This window comes from Aotus nancymaae, unplaced genomic scaffold, assembly GCF_030222135.1.
Source record: "Aotus nancymaae isolate 86718 unplaced genomic scaffold, 86718_ANA_hifiasm-v0.15.2.pri h1tg000011l, whole genome shotgun sequence".
Taxonomy (NCBI): Eukaryota; Metazoa; Chordata; class Mammalia; order Primates; family Aotidae; genus Aotus; species Aotus nancymaae.
This window is the reverse complement of record NW_026988422.1, coordinates 76245658-76264324: the sequence shown is the minus strand read 5'-3', so window position 1 is coordinate 76264324 and position 18667 is coordinate 76245658. Positions and strand designations below refer to the sequence as shown.

The window sequence follows — 18667 nt, the reverse complement described above, 5'->3', positions numbered from 1 at the left end:
AAGGACACACATCTTCACTCTACAACTGCCAGTCTAGTCTCTTTTGCTTCTCAGCTGCACTTTCCTTTCTTACATGTTGACATCTTAAATCCAGTGTGCTTATAGCCAGTGGCACCCCTGCAGAGGCTTTGGCAGGAACTAAAGTTGGGTTTATGTCTTGTGCCAGCGACTAGGAACATTTGTGTTCTCTGCCCATGCAGGGCATTCATGGAGAGATGTTGCTCTCCCTCTACCCTGTGCCAGGGAAGAGATGGGAGGGTCTCTTTGCTCCCCCTTTCTGTGTGGTGGGTGTATGTCTCACTCATCTTTATCCTGAGGACACGGCACGGGCTCCCAGCTTTATGCAGTTTCCTCCATTATCGTCTCCAGCCTGGACCTCGCTTCTCTCAGGCACGTATGAGTGGCACCTCTTACCATGTAGAGCGGGAGGCAGCAAACTTCTTTTTTTTTTTTTTTTTGCAAAAGGCCAAATTATAAACATTTCCAGCTCCATCACAACTATTTAATGCTGCTTTTGTAGTACACAAGCAGCTGTAGACATGTGAATGAGTGGCACGGCTGTGTTCCAGTGAAACCATTTACAAGCGCAGGTGGCCAGGCTATCGTCTGTAGGCTGCTGAGCTCCACTCCAGAGCCTCTTAAGAGTCAGTGATATAGCATTTATCAAACCTGCCGTGTGACCAGCCCTGCTTGAGCTGCTGGGAGTCCATTCAGGGACTAGATAGGTACCCAGCTTCCTGCCCTCATGAGCCTGTGTTCTAGTGGGAGAAACTGCACACAAGGAGAGAAATAGTAGAAGGGCCAACTGTGGCCTGAGATGAGGGGTCCCAAGGCAAAGAGAGTGCGTCCTGGGATGCCACTGGGTGAGGAGAGCCACTCGGAAAGGGCGGCTCAGGTGGTCCCTCTGCAGAGGTGACACTCATATGGCAACTGGAAGGTGACTTGGGTCACCATCTGTAGCATGAGGACACATTGTTCCCATTCCCCTCGCCCCCGAGAGAGATACGAGATGAAGCAAATAAGGCTAAAAGCAGCGTGGGCCTTGCTCGTGGCTGTGCTGCTGAGTTGCTGGGATATTTGGGGGCTAATCTTATCATTTATTGTTCTTTCAAACCTATTTTTTGAATCCATAAATTGAGAAGCAAAACACACATTTTTCCTTTCGTGGTGCTCCTTCCCTGTACAGCGTTGGTGGTAGTTCTCTGCCGGTGCTGTTGGGCTAGTCCAGGAACAGACTGCGAGGGCACCCAAAATCCAGGGTGCTCCCAAGGGCAAGGGCTTGCCACTACATGCCAGGAGCAGCACCCTGCTCTGGGGTGTTAGAGGAGCCAGCTGTGTTGGAGCTGGGCACCAAGTCTCTTTCCCTGATGCTTCCCATCGTCTCTTGGGTGACTGGTGGCTGCCGGAGGCTGCTTCCACTCCTCTGACCCCTGCTCAGACTGCATGTGGAGAGGCAGTGAGCCCAGGGCATCTCTCACTGCCCTGCCAAATGGGCAAGTGGCCAGAGCACCCAGGTCAGAATTCGCCAGGAGGGCTGGACACAGTGGCTCATGCCTGTATCCCCAGCACGGTGGGAGGCCAAGGCGGGTGGATCACCTGAGGTCAGGAGTTCAAGACAAGCCTGACCAACATGGTGAAACCCCATCTCTACTGAAAATATAAAAACTTAGCCAGGCATGGTGGCGGGCACCTGTAATCCCAGCTACTCAGGAGGCCGAGGCAGGAGAATTGCTTGAACCTAGGAGGCAGAGGTTGCAGTGAGCTGAGATCGGGCCATTGCACTCCAGCCTGGGTGACAGAGTGAGACTCTGTCTCAAAAAAGTAAAAGCAGAGTTAGCCAGGAGGAGAAAAGAGACACTCTTGAAATGGCCTGATCTGTGGCTATTGCTGCCAGGATAAGCTCTTGAGTTGCATGGTCTGTCCAAGTCTGCAGACACTGACCGGCCCCTCTGCGTGCCCAGCTCCAGCCCTTCCTGGCGCCTCTTCAGCCCATGTTCTCCTTGCAGCTCCTGCAGACTTGCCAGCCTCCTGATCTTTGCCGTGTTCACCTGCGCATAGTGGCCCTTCCTCCCCCTGGGCCTGCTCTGCTGCTCAGCAGCTGCCATTGGGGATCTGCAGGGAAATAGGTGGGAAAGTGCCCTGAGCTCAGGGCTGAGCCAGGCTGGGCTACAGGGTGAGAAGGTGGGCAGTGTTCCCCTCCTGGCTACTCGAGGCTGCTCCAGCCTCAGGCCCATGGGGCTTATGCCATCCCCACAGGCACCCTCTTGGCTGTCAGTGCCTTGGGAGTAGAGATCATGGGAGCTACATGACACATGTCCTGCAGGGTGTTCATTTTCCCCAGGCTCCTCCCCAGACCATCTTCCGTGCCCCCTATCTGGACTGGCTCTGGTCAGAGTGGCAGGAGGACTGTTGGGCACACAAGGGCGGCCAGGGGCCTCTGTGCCCCCTAGTGGGAAGGACGCCAGGTACACCTCAGCGCCTGCCTGCTTAGCTTCCGCCCGAATCACTCCCTCATGCGTGATTGTTACAGCGCTATAGAGTCCTGGAGCTGGAGGGGCCGTTGGCAGCCAGAGCAGGCGCCCCATTGGCCTGGCCCCTGCACACAGCAGCCCTCGGCCAGTGCTCTCCTGTCCTTGCATGAAGGCGCCTGGGTCCCAGGGATGTACATTGCATCCTGGGAGCGGGAACCACAATGCCTCGCCCTGCAAGGACTCAAGGAGGGGCAGCTGGGGCTGGTGGCCCAGGACAGTCCTGTGCCATCCTTGGGGAGGTCATGGGATGGGGAACTCAGCCTGAGGCTCATGGTTCTGCAGTTCTTGCATTCTTGTGCCCATGCTTCCCAGTGCCTGCCAGTGTGTTTCTGACCCACCGACCTGACATTGCCCGCGAGTGACTTTGGTTTACTTCCCAAGGACATTTATACTGTGGGATCTACTTGTACTTTCAGTATTCATGGGAGTGGGCTGTCTCTGTGGGTCCCCAGAGGGCCTGTGTGGGCCGGGTGCTGTGGGAGGCAGGGGGGAGCCAGACGTGTGGGGTGAGGGTACTTCAGACTCTCTGTGCCAGCTTCCGGTGCCAAAGAGAAATTGTGCTGTGTGCTTTCTTGGATGGATTCTGTGGAAGCCTGCATTCTCTGATTTCCTATTTTTTCCCTACGTCGTTGAGAACCAGCAGAACCCTTTGTATTTTGAGTGCTCACATGCCCGTGGCAGCCTGTCCCTGTCTTTCTAGCGTGTTCCCCCAAAAGAGAGTCCTGTGGGCTGGGGAGTGGGCTGGGAGCTCTGAGAGACCACTGTACTGTGGGCTGTCTCTGGCCATGATATTCAGGTGTTTAATGGTCCCACCCATCCCCTCTCCCCCAGTTCCTGTATGGTGACAGGACACTCTAGGAACAGGGCCTCAGGGAAAACCCAATGTGATGCTGTGAGACAGTAGCAGAGGTCAGCTCATTATGTCGGTCACTTTTATGTGGGAGAAGAAGGTGAACCAGAGGCCCTGATAGGGCACATGTCCATACCCGGGGCTGGTGCCCAGCAGAGCATGGGGCTGCATGGTGCATGCCTGAGGTGGTGCTGCCCCCTGGTGTTGGGTGGCGGCAGTGTGGTCCCTGCATTTGAGGTTCTGACGCTGGCTCCTTCCTGTCGCTTTTTCAGACCGCGAGTCCATCTTCTTCAACAGCCACAACGTGTCAAAGCCGGAGTCGTCATCAGTCCTGACGGAGGTGGGTCCCTCCGCTGGGGTGGCCTGGCTTGAAACCACCCTCCCCCGGGCCTGGGTGTGGGCTGCTGTGGCCATGGGGTCCTTGGCAGAGCTTTGCAGCAGGGTAGGGTGGGAAGGACCTTTGCCTCTGTGCCAGGGGCCCTGGGAGGTTCCAGAGACCCCTGTTCCCCTGCTGGCTTCGGGCCTGCCTGCTGGCAGCCATTGCCCCCTGACCCAGCACAGGGAAAGGTGAGGGGCACGCTGGGCTTGCAGAGAGGGACCACTCACCACAAGCTGCCTGCATGGAAGGTGTGCCGACCCTTCTCCCAGCGTGAGGAATTTGAAAACTGCTCTCTACTCTGCCTTGTTCCTGATCTTTGAAAAGGCTGTGGAGGCAGCACCATCTTAGTTCTTTGTCCTGCAGTGGTCCCAAGGTTGGCGGGAGTGTCACCCCCACCCCCAGCACTGTGGGTAGCGGGTGTCCTGGCTGGCATTCAGTGACTGTCACTGTCAGCCCAGGTGCCCTGCAGTGCGGGTCGCAGCCAGGCTTCCTGGCATCAGAGAGGCTCAGTGACCTTTTCACATTCACAAGGCTGTTCGCAGAGTGCAGGGCTGGGATTGGACCCCAGATCTGTCTGATTCCAAAGTTGGATCTTCTAGGAATTTAGGACTTCTGACCTCACCAGTGATTCCTGAGCACCTGCCCCCGTGGAATTTAGAAAAGGCCACCCTCTGCTGTTTCCCCAAAGTCCAGCAATCCAGTGGCCACTTCCCTAAACTCAGAGCCCTCTGCCAGGGCACCCGCTCTTCTGAGGATGCATGCGCCCTGCTCTTCTGGGGGGCTTTGCTGGTGTCCTCCTCCCTGTCCTGGGCTAGCCTCTCCAACAAGCCAGCCTCCACTCCAGCCACAGTGCTTGTGTCCCTGGGGGCTGCCCCAGAGCCCAGGTGGCCTGTCTGTCTGGGGTTTGTGTCCGGGTCCTCTGAGGAGCCAGCTGTGTGCTGAGGATTAGATAGAGCACAGGCATGGGCAGGACCTGGAGGGAACATCACTGTCCCTCAAGATGTTGACAAATGTCCCTTGGGAACATGTCAGGCTTTGGGAACAGATTTTAAACAGAGCCTCAGTGCCTGGCTGAGCATATTATAAGATGTTCTGTGCAAGAGATGGTTTTCTTCTAAGCTTCAGAATCATAGGGCTTCTTCCCTGCATGGTCTTGCTCTGGGGGCCTCCACAGCCCGTGCGACAGAGGGCAGTCAGCATTTGCAGACTGAGTGTCCCCTCACGGGCAGGGCCAGCAGCCGTGATGGCAGAGGGACCATCCGGAAGTCACTGTTTTGGATTATCACTTGTCGACCTCAGCCTCAGTCTCCTCATCTGTAAACTGGAAGGGGTCAGCCTAGAAACACTGCGGGGCCCTTCCCTTCGCCTCTGAGTCTGCAGCCGCCTCCTTCTTCCCTGCAGTGCATGGCTGCTAGTCAGGAATCTGCCGGGACCGGCGACTTCTAAAAATAGAAAAGGGAAATGCGGTCAGCACCACCTTTTCCACTGGGACGTCAGCCCTCCTAGATGCCCGCAGGCTGGCCTGACCCAGCCAGCTCTCTTCCCAGGTGCGGGAACACACGTGCTGCTCATCTCCGCCCCCACCGCCCCTGCCCACCTGGGGCTCCTCCAGTCCTGCCTTGGCCTCCCTGGGAGTCTCTCGCAGGAAGCCCTGCTCTGGCCTTAAAGCACCTCCTCCCTCCCCGGCAGGATGCCCCTGAAGACGGGCCCAGCCACACCTAACCTGCAGGCCCCCACACACCTTTTGCTTTCCGAAATTCAGTCTAGGCTATTAGTTAAGAGCACAGACTCTGACGGGACTGCCTGGGGTCCGGCCTAAGCTAAGGCCAGTCATGTCACCTCTCTGAGCCTTGGTTTCTTCTTCCTGTCCTCGAAGGGTTCCGGGGTCCGGGGAGTTCCTGGGTGAGAAGCACCCAGCACACTGCCAGGTGTGCGGTACCAGCACGGTCTCGGCAGCCGGGTGCTGAGGCCCACTGCGGATCCAGGAATGCCTTCCCAGCTCCTCTGTCCCCTCCTTGCTTTCCAGAAAGTCATCGGATCACTTGCTTTAGGGCCCCAGGCAGGATTTCCACGCCTTGATCTTGTCCTAGGATGGCTATTTGGTTTTGGGTAACTAGACAACTTGGGAAGGATTTCTGAGATTCCGTAACCGAGCTGAGAGCATTTTTGTAAACCATGTGCCGCCGGCCCTGTGCTGTGAGTCCAAGGCAGCAACCCCTCTCACCAGTACCACAATCTCACAGCAGAGATACTCTATTTCCCCATTTACTGGGGCAATAAAACAAGGCCCAGAAGGTTTCTGTTGTGGCTTGGGTACACAGTGGAGAATGGGGAGCGTCAAGGTGTCCACTAGGGTCTCACTGACTTGGTGAGGACCCTGGGCTGCAGGGCGAGTGGCCAAGCCGCCCCACTGGGCTTAGCCTTTGGCCCCCGCTGGTCCAGGAGGCTCAGAAAAGTGCTCAATGGCCAGGCGCAGTGGCTCATGTCTGTAATCCCAACACTGGGGCAGGCAGATCACTTGAGCCCAGGACTTTGAGACCAACCTGGGAAGCATGGTGAGATAATCCCTACCAAAACAATACAAACATTAGCGGGCCATGGTGTTGCTCGCCTGTAGTTTCAGCTACTCAAGTGGCTGAGGTGGGAGGATCATTTGAACCTGGAAGGTCAAGGCCGCAGTGAGTTGTGATCTTGCCGTTGCACTCTAGCCTGGGCAACAGAGCAAGGCCCTGCCTCAAAAGGAAAAAAGAAAAGTGCTAAGGGATGAGTGCCTTTTACAGCCGGGACACTCCTGTCCCCTAGAAAAGATTTTTTCCAGACAAGACACCAAGGCCTTGCGGTTGTGAGCAGGGGGCTGCCTGTCCTGCAGAGCCAGGGTGGGAGATGCGCTGGTGTAGGCCTCAGAGCAGGGGTGGTGCCCGGGTGTGGGTCCCTGCTTAGCACGTCCCTCCCTGGACATTCCCAGCCTCCTGTGCTTGGGTAAGGGCCATTTTTCTTGGTGACCAGGGCTCTGTCCCCAGCCCTGCTGACCCGCTTTCACTTTTTTTTTTTTTTTTAATTCAGGTGGGCCAGGCACAGTGGCTCATACCTGTAGTCCCAGCATTTTGGGAGGCCAAGGAGGGTGGATTACTTGAGACCAGGAGTTTGAGACCAGCCTGGGCAGCATAATGAGACCCTGTCTCTACAAAAAATAAATAAAATTAGCGAGGCATGGTGGCACATGCCTGTATTCCCAGCTACTCCAGAGGCTGAGGCAGGAGGATCACTTCAGGAGTTCGAGTGTGCAGTGAGCCGTGATTACACCACTGCGTTCCAGCCTGAGTGTCAGAGTGAAACATTGTCTCTAAATAAAATTGAGGTAAATTCACATACGTAAGACTAACCATTTTTTAAGCGAATAATTCAGTGGTGATGAGAACATTCACAGCTGTTGTCCAGTCCCCACCTCTATCTGGTTCCAACACATTTTTATCACCGGGAAGAAAACTCTGTGCCTGCTGACACTCCCTGCCCGTTCCCTCCACGTCTTGGTCCTGGCAGCCACTGAGCTGATTGCTGATACCTGTTCTAGATATTCTGTAGACATGGAATCACACAGTATATGACCTTTTGTGTCTGGGTTCCTTCACTCAGCACGATGTTTTCAGCGTTCCTCCGCATGGTGGCGTCTGTCAGAAGTTCGTTCCTTTTTATGGCTAAGCAATATTCCATCATATGGATAGACCAGTGTTTGTGCCTTCATCTGCTGATGCACACTGGGGTAGTTCCCACCCTTCCGCTGTTGTGAATAACCCCGTGGTGAGCGTGGGTGGACAGCCTCCATCTGAGTACATGCTTTCAGCTCTGGGGGGTGTACCCTGGAGCAGAACTGCCGGGTCAGGTGGTTAGTCCATGTCCAGATTTTGAACCCAGCTCCCCTTTTGTCTTTCATGGATTAGCCACTCCCTTCCCTTTGGCCCCTAAGCCCACAACCCCCAGAACTTCAGTATTTTATCGAACACCCTGTGTGAGCCCTCCCTTGGCTGATTTAGAGGAGACAGAATGCAGTTCCTGCCCTGGAACTCAGAGGAATCTCCTCCCAGCCAGGCACGTACTGTCTCCACCTTATCAGCAAAGTCTGAGATGAGGCCTTGTAGGTCCTTTTTTACAGAAGAGCAAACCCCACACAGAGAGGCCAGGTGGTTTTTCCTGAGTCCACAGAGCTGGAAGGTCACTGCCAGGTTTGGAACCCACGTCTCTGTGACTCCAGAATCCTTCCCCACTACCCTGGAGGCCCTGGCTGGGGGCAGGCTGAGCCCATGGCGATGTGTGTGCCTGTCCCAGGCCAGCTGTGACCAGCACAGGACATGAGTGGCATGGGGGGTACAGGGCTGGGAGGGAGACCTGAGCAGGGTGGCCTGACTAGTGCATGGAAGCTTTGAGGAAAGCTGAACTTGGACCCCAGGAGGCAGCAGAGCAGCTTCTGGGGAGCCCACATTGTTTGGGGTGTGAGTTCATTTGGAAGCAGCACTTCTTGGGAAAGAAGACTGGCCTGCCAGCACCCAGAGCCCTCACCCTCACCCTCTCCCTCACCGCCTTGGGGCTCTCTGTGATGGTGGGCAAGCGGGGGTCAGATCAGAATGCCTCACTTCTGCCCCGGCGCTGCACCCTGGCTGCTCCTAGCCATCTGCAGCTACTGGCCTCTGTATCTTTGCCTCCCCTGTGTCCTCCCTGGGGCCTCTCTCCTCCTCCCACCCCTCCCAGGGACCCACATCCTCCTGCCTTCAAGGTCCAGCTTCAGTGCTCTGCACCATGTCTTCCCAGGTCCCCGGCACACTCCACATCTCCTTTCTCCCTGTTAAAACGCTTTGCTTTTAGAGGCTAAAAATTGTGGGTCTGAATTCTGCCCTGTGTTTTTGAGCTGTGTGACCTTGGACCAGCCTGGACCCTCTCTGAGCTTCGGTTTCCCTGTGTGTAGCGTGCAGTGCTGGCACTGGCCTTCCAGGCTGTGATGAGCCCACAGGAGGTAATGAGCCTCACACGCCTGGTGCCTGCCAGCCCTCGGAGGACAGGACCTGGCCAGTGGCTGCCCGTGCTCACCAGTGGGTCTGTCTGGCCTCGTGGCACCTGGCATGGGCTCTCTCTGTGCGGTGCGGCATTGCAGCTTCTCGGCCCACAGCCTGACTTCCTTGTGTGTGTCGCAGCTGGACAAGATCGAGGGTGTGTTTGAGCGGCCGAGTGACGAGGTCATCCGGGAGCTCTCCCGGGCCCTGCGGCAGGCGCTGGGTGTGTCGCTCTTCGGCATTGACATCATCATCAACAACCAGACGGGGCAGCACGCCGTCATCGACATCAATGCCTTCCCAGGTGAGTGGCGGCCGGGCCACCTCCACTGGCCGGTCTCCAGAGACCGTCCTCAGGTGGCAGGCAGGCGAGGTGAGGTGACCGAGGCCCGAAAGCCGGCTTCCTCCCTCACTGTGGTGTCTGGGAGGTGCCTCAACAGCACCTGCGCCATGGGCTCACAGGGTGTGTGAGGAGGGGGAGATCCCACGTCCACCTGGGGGTGCCAGGCTCAGTGGCCACAGCACACGTGTCCCTCACCTCCTCTCTCCACCCTGCGTCATCAGCAGGTCAGCCCCTCCCTCAAGCCCTCCACAATTTTAGGGGCAGGAAGGACCTTGAAGAGATTACAGCCTCCTGCAGTTTACATATTGGGAAACTGAGGCCCTAGAGAGGAGGAAGCTGTCCAGGCCTTACAGCACCTTGGTGGCAGGCCAGAGATTCCCAAGCTCGGGTTGCCTCAACCGCCCGGAACTGCAACACTGGGCACAGGTCTGGGGAGGAGCCCCGGGAGATAGTGTCTGTTCCCTGCTCCCAGCTGGGCCCTAGGAACCCGCTGGCACTGAGCCAGGCTCTGCCATGTGCCCCTTAGCTCTCAGGAAGGGGGCCTGTGGGGACCACAGCAGCAGAGCCCCAGCACAGGGCATGAGGGACAATGGTGTGATGTCACCACGCGGTCACCAGGCTGTGTGCCTCACCCTGGGGACACCGAGGCTCAGTGGCTTGTTCGCCTCCCACAGCAACTCAGAGGTAGAGCCGTGCTTGATGCCTGGGTGCCCGCCATTCCCCAGATGGGGGTCCCTCGTTTCTTTCTCCATCCTGACCCTTATTAAGCACCTGCTGTGGAGGTGAAGCCAGCCTCATTAGCTGCTGCGGTGCAGAAGCATTCAGGAAATACTTCCTGCCTTCAGAGACTGTGCCTGGCAGGTGGGGACTCCGGGGTATTTGTCGTGAGGGTGAGGCAGGACTGTGGCCCCACGCACTGGCCGGGCACTTTCTGTGTGTGTCACCTCTGCTCCTCTGAGAGCATGTGCAGGTGCAGTCAGCAGCACAGGTCACAGCCAGCAAGCCGAGGCTCCGAGGAGCACACTTGCTGCTGTCATTCAGTCAGCACTTATCCGGGGCTGCTGTCACCCAGGCTGTTGTGTGTCCCAGCTGGTCCAGATGCTGGTGGTGCCGTGTGATCTCCGTTGCCAGGCCCCTTCTGGGAAGAGCTCTCCCCTGTCGGGAGGAGGTGGAGGACAGAGCCGGTGGTCAGGGGGCCTCCTCTCTGAGGCGGCGACACTGGAGCAGAGAGGCAGGTCCCAGGAGAGGCACCGCGGAGCCCTGTGGCTACAGCAGGTGCAGCTGTGGGGCAGGAAGGGTGGAGGACAGAGTCAGGGGAGGCGCGTGTGGTAAGCCGAGGACGTTGGAGCTCACCCTGGGAGTTGGGGAGCAGCCACCATGAGGTCTGTCCTCTTGAACGGAAGGGCAGACCCGTGGGACGATCATGTTTTTCTCCATTGCCCTTGGGTGCAGTGGGGAGGGAACCGCGGGTTTAGCCAGAGCTGAGGTTTCATGGGGTTTTGCTGTGCAGGTGTGAGGGAACCAGGGCGCAAGGGATATTCAGGATAATAAAGTGTGAGATCTAAACCACGGAGCATGTTGAGTGACAGAACAAAAAGGGGGCAGCGCCAGTGGCTGAAGGGCCAGGGGCACAAGGAGGCCTGTTGGAAGGGAAGTTCTAGAAGGAGGGAGGAGATAGGAGGGGGTGGGAAGCTTTGCACCTGAGCAAGGCCAGTGCCCCCAAAACAAAATGTGTGGATGGTCGCAGTCTGTGGGTGCCGACAAGGGACGGCCTTGTGAGCCAGGGTGGGGCATGATAAGCCAGTGTGGACAGGAAGGCTTCTTTCAGGGAAGCCAAGAGAAGGGCCACCCACATGGGATGGGGCTGTGGCGGAGCCTGGTGAGGGAGCCTAGTGCTGAGGGGAGGCCCAGGACCCAGGCAGGGCAGAGCCGGTTCCCCGGGACATAGCTCAGTGTGCCTGCCTTAGTGTAGAGCAGCCTTTCGGGGCCAAGCAGAGGGACAGGCCTGTTCTCCTGCACCCCACAGGGGGGCCCTTGGGCCGCGGGTGTCCAGCAGCACCTGGGAGAGGGGCTGGCACACTGACTCTGGAGTAATAACAGCAACAGCCTGATGACACCGTGAGCCAGCCCTGCCCCAGTGCCTCACTTTGTCCTCACAAGGTGATGGGCAAAGCCCACTGGGATCTCTCCATGGGTTCGAATCTTGGCCTCTGCCTTTTTAGGCTCAGTGCTCAATTCTGCAATGGGAACCAATTTCCCACCCTGCAGACAGAGGAAATGGCTTTTGCACAGTGCTGGTATGGAGCCGCCACTCTGCCCTGCGGGTTCACACCTCAGTCCACTCCCCGAGCTCCTGTTTATCCTCAGGCCTCTGGGGAGGCAGCTGCTTCTGCACCACCACAGACAGCGCCCTCCCTGCCCTGGGCCCCGGGGCCTCATCTGGGGATGACAGCGGAGGTTGCTAGGGAACGGCTCCCTGTTCCCTGGCGCTGACCTGATGGTGGAGCTCCTCTGCTGCATCTCTCCCTAGGCACCCAGCAGCCATGCCCATGCCTGGGACACCTATGCTGCCCTCCAGCCTCAGCCCAGGGCTGGCGAACACCCCTGGTCCTGTGGTGGGGCACCTGGCATCATGTGGTATTCAAGGCACACACAGGACCAAAGGCGTACTTTAGATCTCGCTCTGCCTCTTAGGAGCCTCCCTGAGCCCTGGTGTCCTCACCTGTGAAACGGGGGCTGCAGAAATGCAGCAAGCCGAGGACCATGTGCTCACAGCCCAGCGGCTGCTGCTTCCCCAGTGCTGTGAACACCATGGACGTCATTCCTGCCTTCGCCGTGCTGGCTAACAGTCACGCATCCTCATCTGTAACATGGGGACAGCATTATGAAGATCAGGCAAGACAAGGTCACGGGATGCTCGCACGGTGCCATCTTGGGAGGCGCTACGTGCCAGCCAGCATAGCCATCTTTATTTCCACTATGGGCACCCCTGCATCCCCCTCAGACTTGGGTGTCCTCAAACCATAGCAGTTGTTTGCTGAATAAATGAGGGTGTGGGCAGATTCAGCAGCCTCTTCTGCCAGACCCGTGGGCACTCCTTGAAAGGTCTTTCTGTAAGACGTGGCACAGGGTGTCCATGTCTGACCTGTCATTCCCACCCCAGTGGGGCCGATGGTTGTAAATGTTACCCTAGAGGGTGGGCCAGGGTGTCTGAAAACTCCCATCCCTCCAAGTTGGCTCAGGCAGGCGGGGCGCTCGCCCTGTGTGAATGTCTTTTGGAGCAGTTTGCTGGAAGTCAGCAGAATCCTCACCCGAGATCCGAAACCTGCTGGGTGGCTCCCACGGGCTCTGTGATGTTTGCAGCTGTGCTGGGCAGCGCTCGCCCAGGCAGGCACCTGGCTTTCTGTTCTACTCCCCTTCATTAAGGGGAGCATGTGTCCTGTGCTGGGGAGCCTTGTCACAGGCCTGGATCTTGCTGGTGATGCCCAGCGTGTCTGTCCCTTGGCTTTGATCCTCAGAGAATGGAGCACAGAGGGCCTCCCTGCAGGTGTTTTGTGGTGAGAAGGAAGCAGACTCAGTTGGGGTGGCAGCTGCTTTGTGAAGCAGGCACCACCCACCTCCCAGCCCCTCTCAATGGCGCCACGGCAGCCTCCGCCTGGGAGGTAGGCACTGCTCTTCTTAGTTTGCAGACAGAGAAGCCGAGGCTCAGGGTGGAAGCGGTCTCTGGGACTCAGCCTGAGGCCAGACTCAGCTGGGCCTCACAGAGTCGAGGGGTATTTATTTTTCCAAGTGTGTGGAGCCGGCTTTGGTGCTGCTACCTCCAGCCTCGCCAGCATCCCATGCACATGGACTGGCTTTTACCACGCAAGTGGGCGGGTGGGTGAGACAGCAGAGTTGTGCCCGAGAAGAACAGGGGCAAGCACGCTTCATCCTCAGCTCATCTTCAGCTTCTCACACCCGGCCAACAGCCGAAGGTCAAGGAGCATGCTCCTGGCTGGGCGTCCAAGCTGTGTGACTCCCTCAGCACCCTTATCTGCTGAGCCTCACGTTTTCTCTGTAAATCGTGCGCTGACAGCATGCCCTGCCTCATCCCGGGAGCCCATCTGTCCTGCCTCCTCCTCCCCCTCTCCACACGATGTGTGCCCCTGGCTCATGCCCCCTGTGCTCTCTCTCCCACCCCTAGGCTACGAGGGCGTGAGCGAGTTCTTCACAGACCTCCTGAACCACATCGCCACCGTCCTGCAGGACCAGAGCACAGCTACGGCAGCTGCAGAGGACGTGGCCCCGCTGAGGCACAGCAAGCTCCTGGCCGAGCCGGCAGGCGGCCTGGCGGGTGAGCGGACATGCAGCGCCAGCCCTGGCTGCTGCGGCAGCATGATGGGCCAGGACGCGCCCTGGAAGGCCGAGGCCGACGCAGGCGGCACTGCCAAGCTGCCACACCAGAGACTCGGCTGCACTGCCGGCGTGTCACCCAGCTTCCAGCAGCACTGCGTGGCCTCCCTGGCCACCAAGGCCTCCTCCCAGTAGCCACGGAGCCGGGACCCAGAGGGGCGGCGCGGGGCGCGGAGCACACCTGCTGGGCCAGCAGCTCCTGACAGCAATGCTACTACTAAGAATCCCCAGTGATCTGATTCTTCTGTTTTTTTAATTTTTAACCTGATTTTCTGATGTCATGATCTGAATGAGGGGTGGGTGGAGATGAAAGAGAGCACCAGGGGGTCCAGCCTTGGGAAATGGGGCTCCACCTGATCCCTGCTGTGCAGACGTCTCCACTGAGTTTACACACGCTTGTGTTTCCAACACTAGGTCTGAATGGGAGGTGGGGTGTGCGTGTGGCTGCCATGTGAGTATCTGTGCGCATCCCCATCTGTGGGGACCCTGAAGGGAACCCTGCCCATGCCAGGTTGTGGGTGGCTGATCAGGGCTGTGGGTGGCTGATCAGCACGTGTGGAAGTGGCTTCCCTTCTCCCTGACTCCCTGCTCCCGGACCGACCCCTTCCTTGTTTTCCCTCCTACTGATTTCCACCAAGCCTCTGTAAGCCCCACCCCTGCCAGGTGTGCAGCTCACCCCTCCCTCCCCACAGCCGGAGGAGGCTGCCATCTGGGCTGTGCTCCCTCACAAAAGGAAAGGAAAGGAAGCTGGGCGTCCTCCGGGCCCTCCAACACATGTCCCACTTAGCCATGCACAGCGGCCTCCTTCCCCCAAGCCAGCACTGCCGCTCCCTGAAGCAACCCAGGAAGGAGGCTGCCAGACTGGGAGTCCCGAGCTGATGGCACCTGTACTGTGATTTGGGCAAATCATTCCAGGTCTTTGGGCCTCTGCCCCTCGTCTCTAGTAGGCAGTTGAGACCAGGGAGCACCACAGGGCTGGCTTTGTGCTCTAACCCCTGGGATGCAGCCTGCCTCTCCATGAAGCCAGCCAGGTGAGGACAGGCGCGGGAGCCTCAGCATGACTCCGTGGAGATCAGGGCCCTCTCCCAGCGGGTTCACTGCTTTTCACACCTGCTGGGTCCCTCCTCACCCAGCAAGCCTGGTCCACCTCTCATTGCAAGCCCCAAGCATGGAGCCAGCCAGGTACCAGGGAGCCACACCTCCCACACACCTCAGACTCACCCCATCGCCTTGGCAGAAAAGCACTGGCTCTCCTGCCTGACCCCTGGTCCAGGCAGCCCCCTCTGCAGAGAGAAGGGTTGGAGAGGAGCCTCCGTAGTCCCTGGAAGACGTGGAGTGCTGGGTGAGAAGCATCAGACCTCCCTGAGTATGGTTTTGTGTCTTAAGATACCAGTTTACTTTGAAGAAGTGAAAAAGGCTTCTGGGCAGTGCCCTGCCCAGTGAGATGGAGGACACTGGAGAGAATGCCGAGTGTCCCAAGAGAGGTCCCTGAGCCGTTGCGTGGGGGTCCTTCAGCCTGGCTCAGCCGGGCTGGGAGGGGTGCCCCCTTTGAGGAGGGAGGCACAGGGCTTGGGTGAGGGGCAGAAGCCATCAGAACTGCCCGGCTCTTTTGGAAACTAAGGACCCAATGACTAACCACGTTTACACGACTTGAGTGTTGAACCCCGATCAATGTCTGTACGCCGCCTTTCCTGGTTCTGACCCTGAGCCCTGGGGAAGCAGGAAAGCGCGGCCGGCCTCTTGCACTGCTTTGTCTCCAAAATAAACTACTGAAATCAAACCACATTTCACACGTGTTTACACATGTTGCTCAAGTTATGTCATTTTCCCAGTCCTTAAAAGATGTTTAATAAAACAGCTTTACCTTTTGAAAATAAAATTTCAATCCCAGTCTGCCTCAGGAACCTGTGGGGTGTGCAGTGTGACTCCTGGCCACACTGTTCCTGTACGTTTGTGGCCTCCGTGGTCTCGCTCGTCCAGGGCCCAGATACCAAGTAACTGCTGTCTGGTGTCGTGGCTGTGTCCACAGGCCTCCGTGGTGGGGCGGGGGCAGGGGTGTGGGGGTGTGGGTGTGCAGGGCATTTGCATTTTCTAAGAGTGGAAATGGAGGATGGAGATTGGCCTTGTAAAGGCCTGGGAGCTACATGGGGGGTAGGGAGAGGCCAGTGCACCCAGGACCCGCAGGGCCGGTGGACTCTGCCCAGTGAAGCCAAGGGAGCGCCGGCAAGGAGAGGCCTGGACAGTGGCACGGGACCTGCGCACCTGGGAGCGGCCTCCTTAGGGGGATGGAGCCCTGTTCGCTAAACGTTCCCTGGGTGTGAACTGACCGTCTTTGATCCCATGACAGTGTCCATAGGGTTGGTCTTCCCTTCGGTTGCATTGTCCCTGGCTCTGGAGTCTCTGCTTCAGGGAAAGAGACCCACTAAAACCACCTGGGCCCTGGCGGCCTCCTCTTCCCCGGGGCATGGCAGTGCTGCCTCCCGAGCAGTCACTGAGAGTGTCTGGGTCCAAGGGCAGGACCCACTTAGCAAAGGGGGTTGTGTGGTGCTGGGCAGGCACGGTGCCTGGAGTTGGCCCCGCCAGCATTGGGGTGGCTTGGGGCTCTTGTTCCTAAGCTTGTTTCCGAGTTGGTCAGCACGTTGGCTCTGTGGCCCTGCAGTGTGTGTCTTGGTGGTGTCCGTGGACAGGCTGCTAAAGGGCTCCAGGAGCAGGGGGCTGGACCGCACTTCGGCTGAGGCCTTGGGTAGTTTCAGAGGGTCACCTGCACAGTCTGCATTGGGCACCCTGGGACAAGGCTTTGGGTCAAGTTCTGCCCGGCAGTTCTTTGATTATATGGTGATGTGACTCTGCAAATATAACCCCCCACTGAGTGTCAGCTGCTAGGTGTCCCCACCCTGGAACTGGGGCTTCACCCTTGGTGTCATGGAGGCATCTGGGTCCACACATGGTCGGGGAGCTGGGCCTGCAGTCACCCAGCATGGCCGGCGGGATCAGACCTGGCTACAGCCTGGCGGGTTCCATAGGGCTTCCTGTGCGTGGGCCTGCCTATGTCTCATGCCTGTCAATGGAGGAGAAAGCAACCTGGGAAAAACGTTCCCTTCTGTACCCAGGGGACTGCTAAGTGTGCTTTATAGAAGGTTGGAAGACTGACCCAGGTAGGAAGCTGTCACATGTTTGAGCCAACTGAGGAAAGCAGCTGGTGCCTGCCAGATAGCCACCCCAAGACCAAGGGAGCCGGCCTGTCCTTTGCCCTTCTAGCCTGGGAGACCAATCCTTGGCTCTTGGACACATTGGCTGCTGGCCACAACCACTGAATGGCTTCACAGATGTCCCTGGGGTTTGTATCTGCCCTTTCTTCTATTCCCTAGAAACTGATCGTTCACCTGGTGGGATCCCCAGCAGCTCCTCCTCCTTCCTGAGCTGTGGCTCGTGGGCCACTGGATTCAGAGATCTTGAGCTGGGTGCTGGGTGCCCTAAAGGAGCACGGCCCCTCCAGCCTGGTGACCGGGAGGCAGAGAGCGCAGCCGTCCTTGACAAAGATTTGCCTGGCCTCCGAGGCCTCAGGCCGGCCTGGACACACCCTGACGCCACAGTCATCTGCCCCTCCCAGGCATAAGCCCGACTCAGGTGATACAGCCGAGGCTTCTCCGGTGGGTCCTCCCCTTGTAAGAAAGGGTCTGTGCACTCTGTCCCTTCTCTCTACACAGCCATTGTCAGCATGGTTTGGGGTGAGCGACCCTCCCACACTGCTCAGGAGAGGGCTGGTGAGCATGACCCCATGGCCTCCTCCTGCCACTTGGGTCTTCTTTCTGATTCTCACCAGCAGAAGCACCCAGACCCCCACTTTTTCAGAAACAATTGCATTTTCCCTTTACTTCCAGAGCCATCTGTGACTGGTGGTGTGGAGGGACTGTCACCTCCCACAGCCTGGTGGCCCCCTTCCTCCAAGGCTGTGTGGAATCACACCTCTCTGAAGCTCACTCTGAAAAGCCACTCACAGGGATTTCACCAGGATGCCGCTGTTCATGCTGACACCTGTGCTTTGTGACAAATGCCATTTGTTGCAAGCTGTTCTCAAGCAACTTCACCAGACTCCCAAGCTGGTTCGTGCTTAATTAGTGTACATACGTATGCATAATATACGTGACTGTGCACAAGATGCAGACATCGTGGCTTCTGCCCACTGGCTCTTCCGTTTTGGTCGCATGTTCACTCCATGAGGTTATGACACTGTGGGTGGCTTTGGGGTGGGTGGTTTCAGGGACAGGGTGTCCCTGTGATCTCTTTATTTACTAACTCATCTTGTTTTGATTTCTAACGGTCTAGTGGAGTGCAGTTAATGTTGTGTTTATTTCTGTAACTGTCAGGGTGGAATGTAAACCTAACTTTTTGGAACATGAAGAAATAAATAGCACCAGCCGTTTGGAGGGTGTCCTTCCGTGCTCTGCAGGGGGCAGGGGGTGGGGGTGCGCATCAGCCGCCATGGGCAGCCCATTCTCATCAGAGAAACCCAGGCTTGCCCGAGACCCCCCAAACGAGTCAACCCCATCGCAGCGGTTTTCTGGGTCATGCTGTGTGGGCTCCCAGTCCTCACCGTAATCTGGTAAGGAGATAGTAAGTACCGTCTCCCTTTTATAGATAAGGAAACTGAGGTCCTGAGAGGGCCAGGAGCACCTGCCCTAAGACTCCTGCTACTTAATGGCTGGGCTGGGGAGTCCAGCTCCAGTCTTAGGTCCAAACCTGAGTTCCCACCATGGAACCTTGCCTGCTCACACTCACCAGGCAGAGCCTCAGGGACTTGGTTCCCAGATCCCAGCTGGCCTCTGGACTTGGCTCTGCCCGGGCCCCTGGAGGGTGGCAGCGATGCCTTTGAGCCTCCCTCGCCCACGATGCCCATGCCTTTCCTGTTCCTCTCTGAGAAGGCTGAGGCCCCTCCCTGCATTCTCTCCACCACTGCCCGGGATCATCACCCTCTCCGGCTTGCTCGCGTTTGAGCTGCAAAGTCCAAGGACGTTCAACGTAGAGCTGCCACCTGGACAGGTAAAGTGACTGGCCAAGGCCAACCAGCCAGTCCAGCAGAGCCTGGCTCGAACCCAGCCTCCCCCTCCTCCTGGCCTACAAGGGGGCGTG

General features: G+C 57.8%; 1 protein-coding gene across 2 annotated transcripts in view; it reads left to right on the top strand.

The window, feature by feature from the left end:
- ITPK1 (inositol-tetrakisphosphate 1-kinase) overlaps positions 1-15427 on the top strand; it is a 179118-nt gene extending 163691 nt beyond the window's left edge. For both annotated transcript variants that reach the window (XM_021675721.2, XM_064375179.1), the window contains 3 exons: positions 3654-3721; positions 8944-9106; positions 13329-15427. In XM_021675721.2, coding sequence (XP_021531396.2) covers positions 3654-3721; positions 8944-9106; positions 13329-13672 — 575 coding nt within the window. In that variant the 3' untranslated portion in view covers positions 13673-15427. The remainder of the gene's footprint in view (positions 1-3653; positions 3722-8943; positions 9107-13328) is intronic.
- Positions 15428-18667: the final 3240 nt, after the last annotated feature.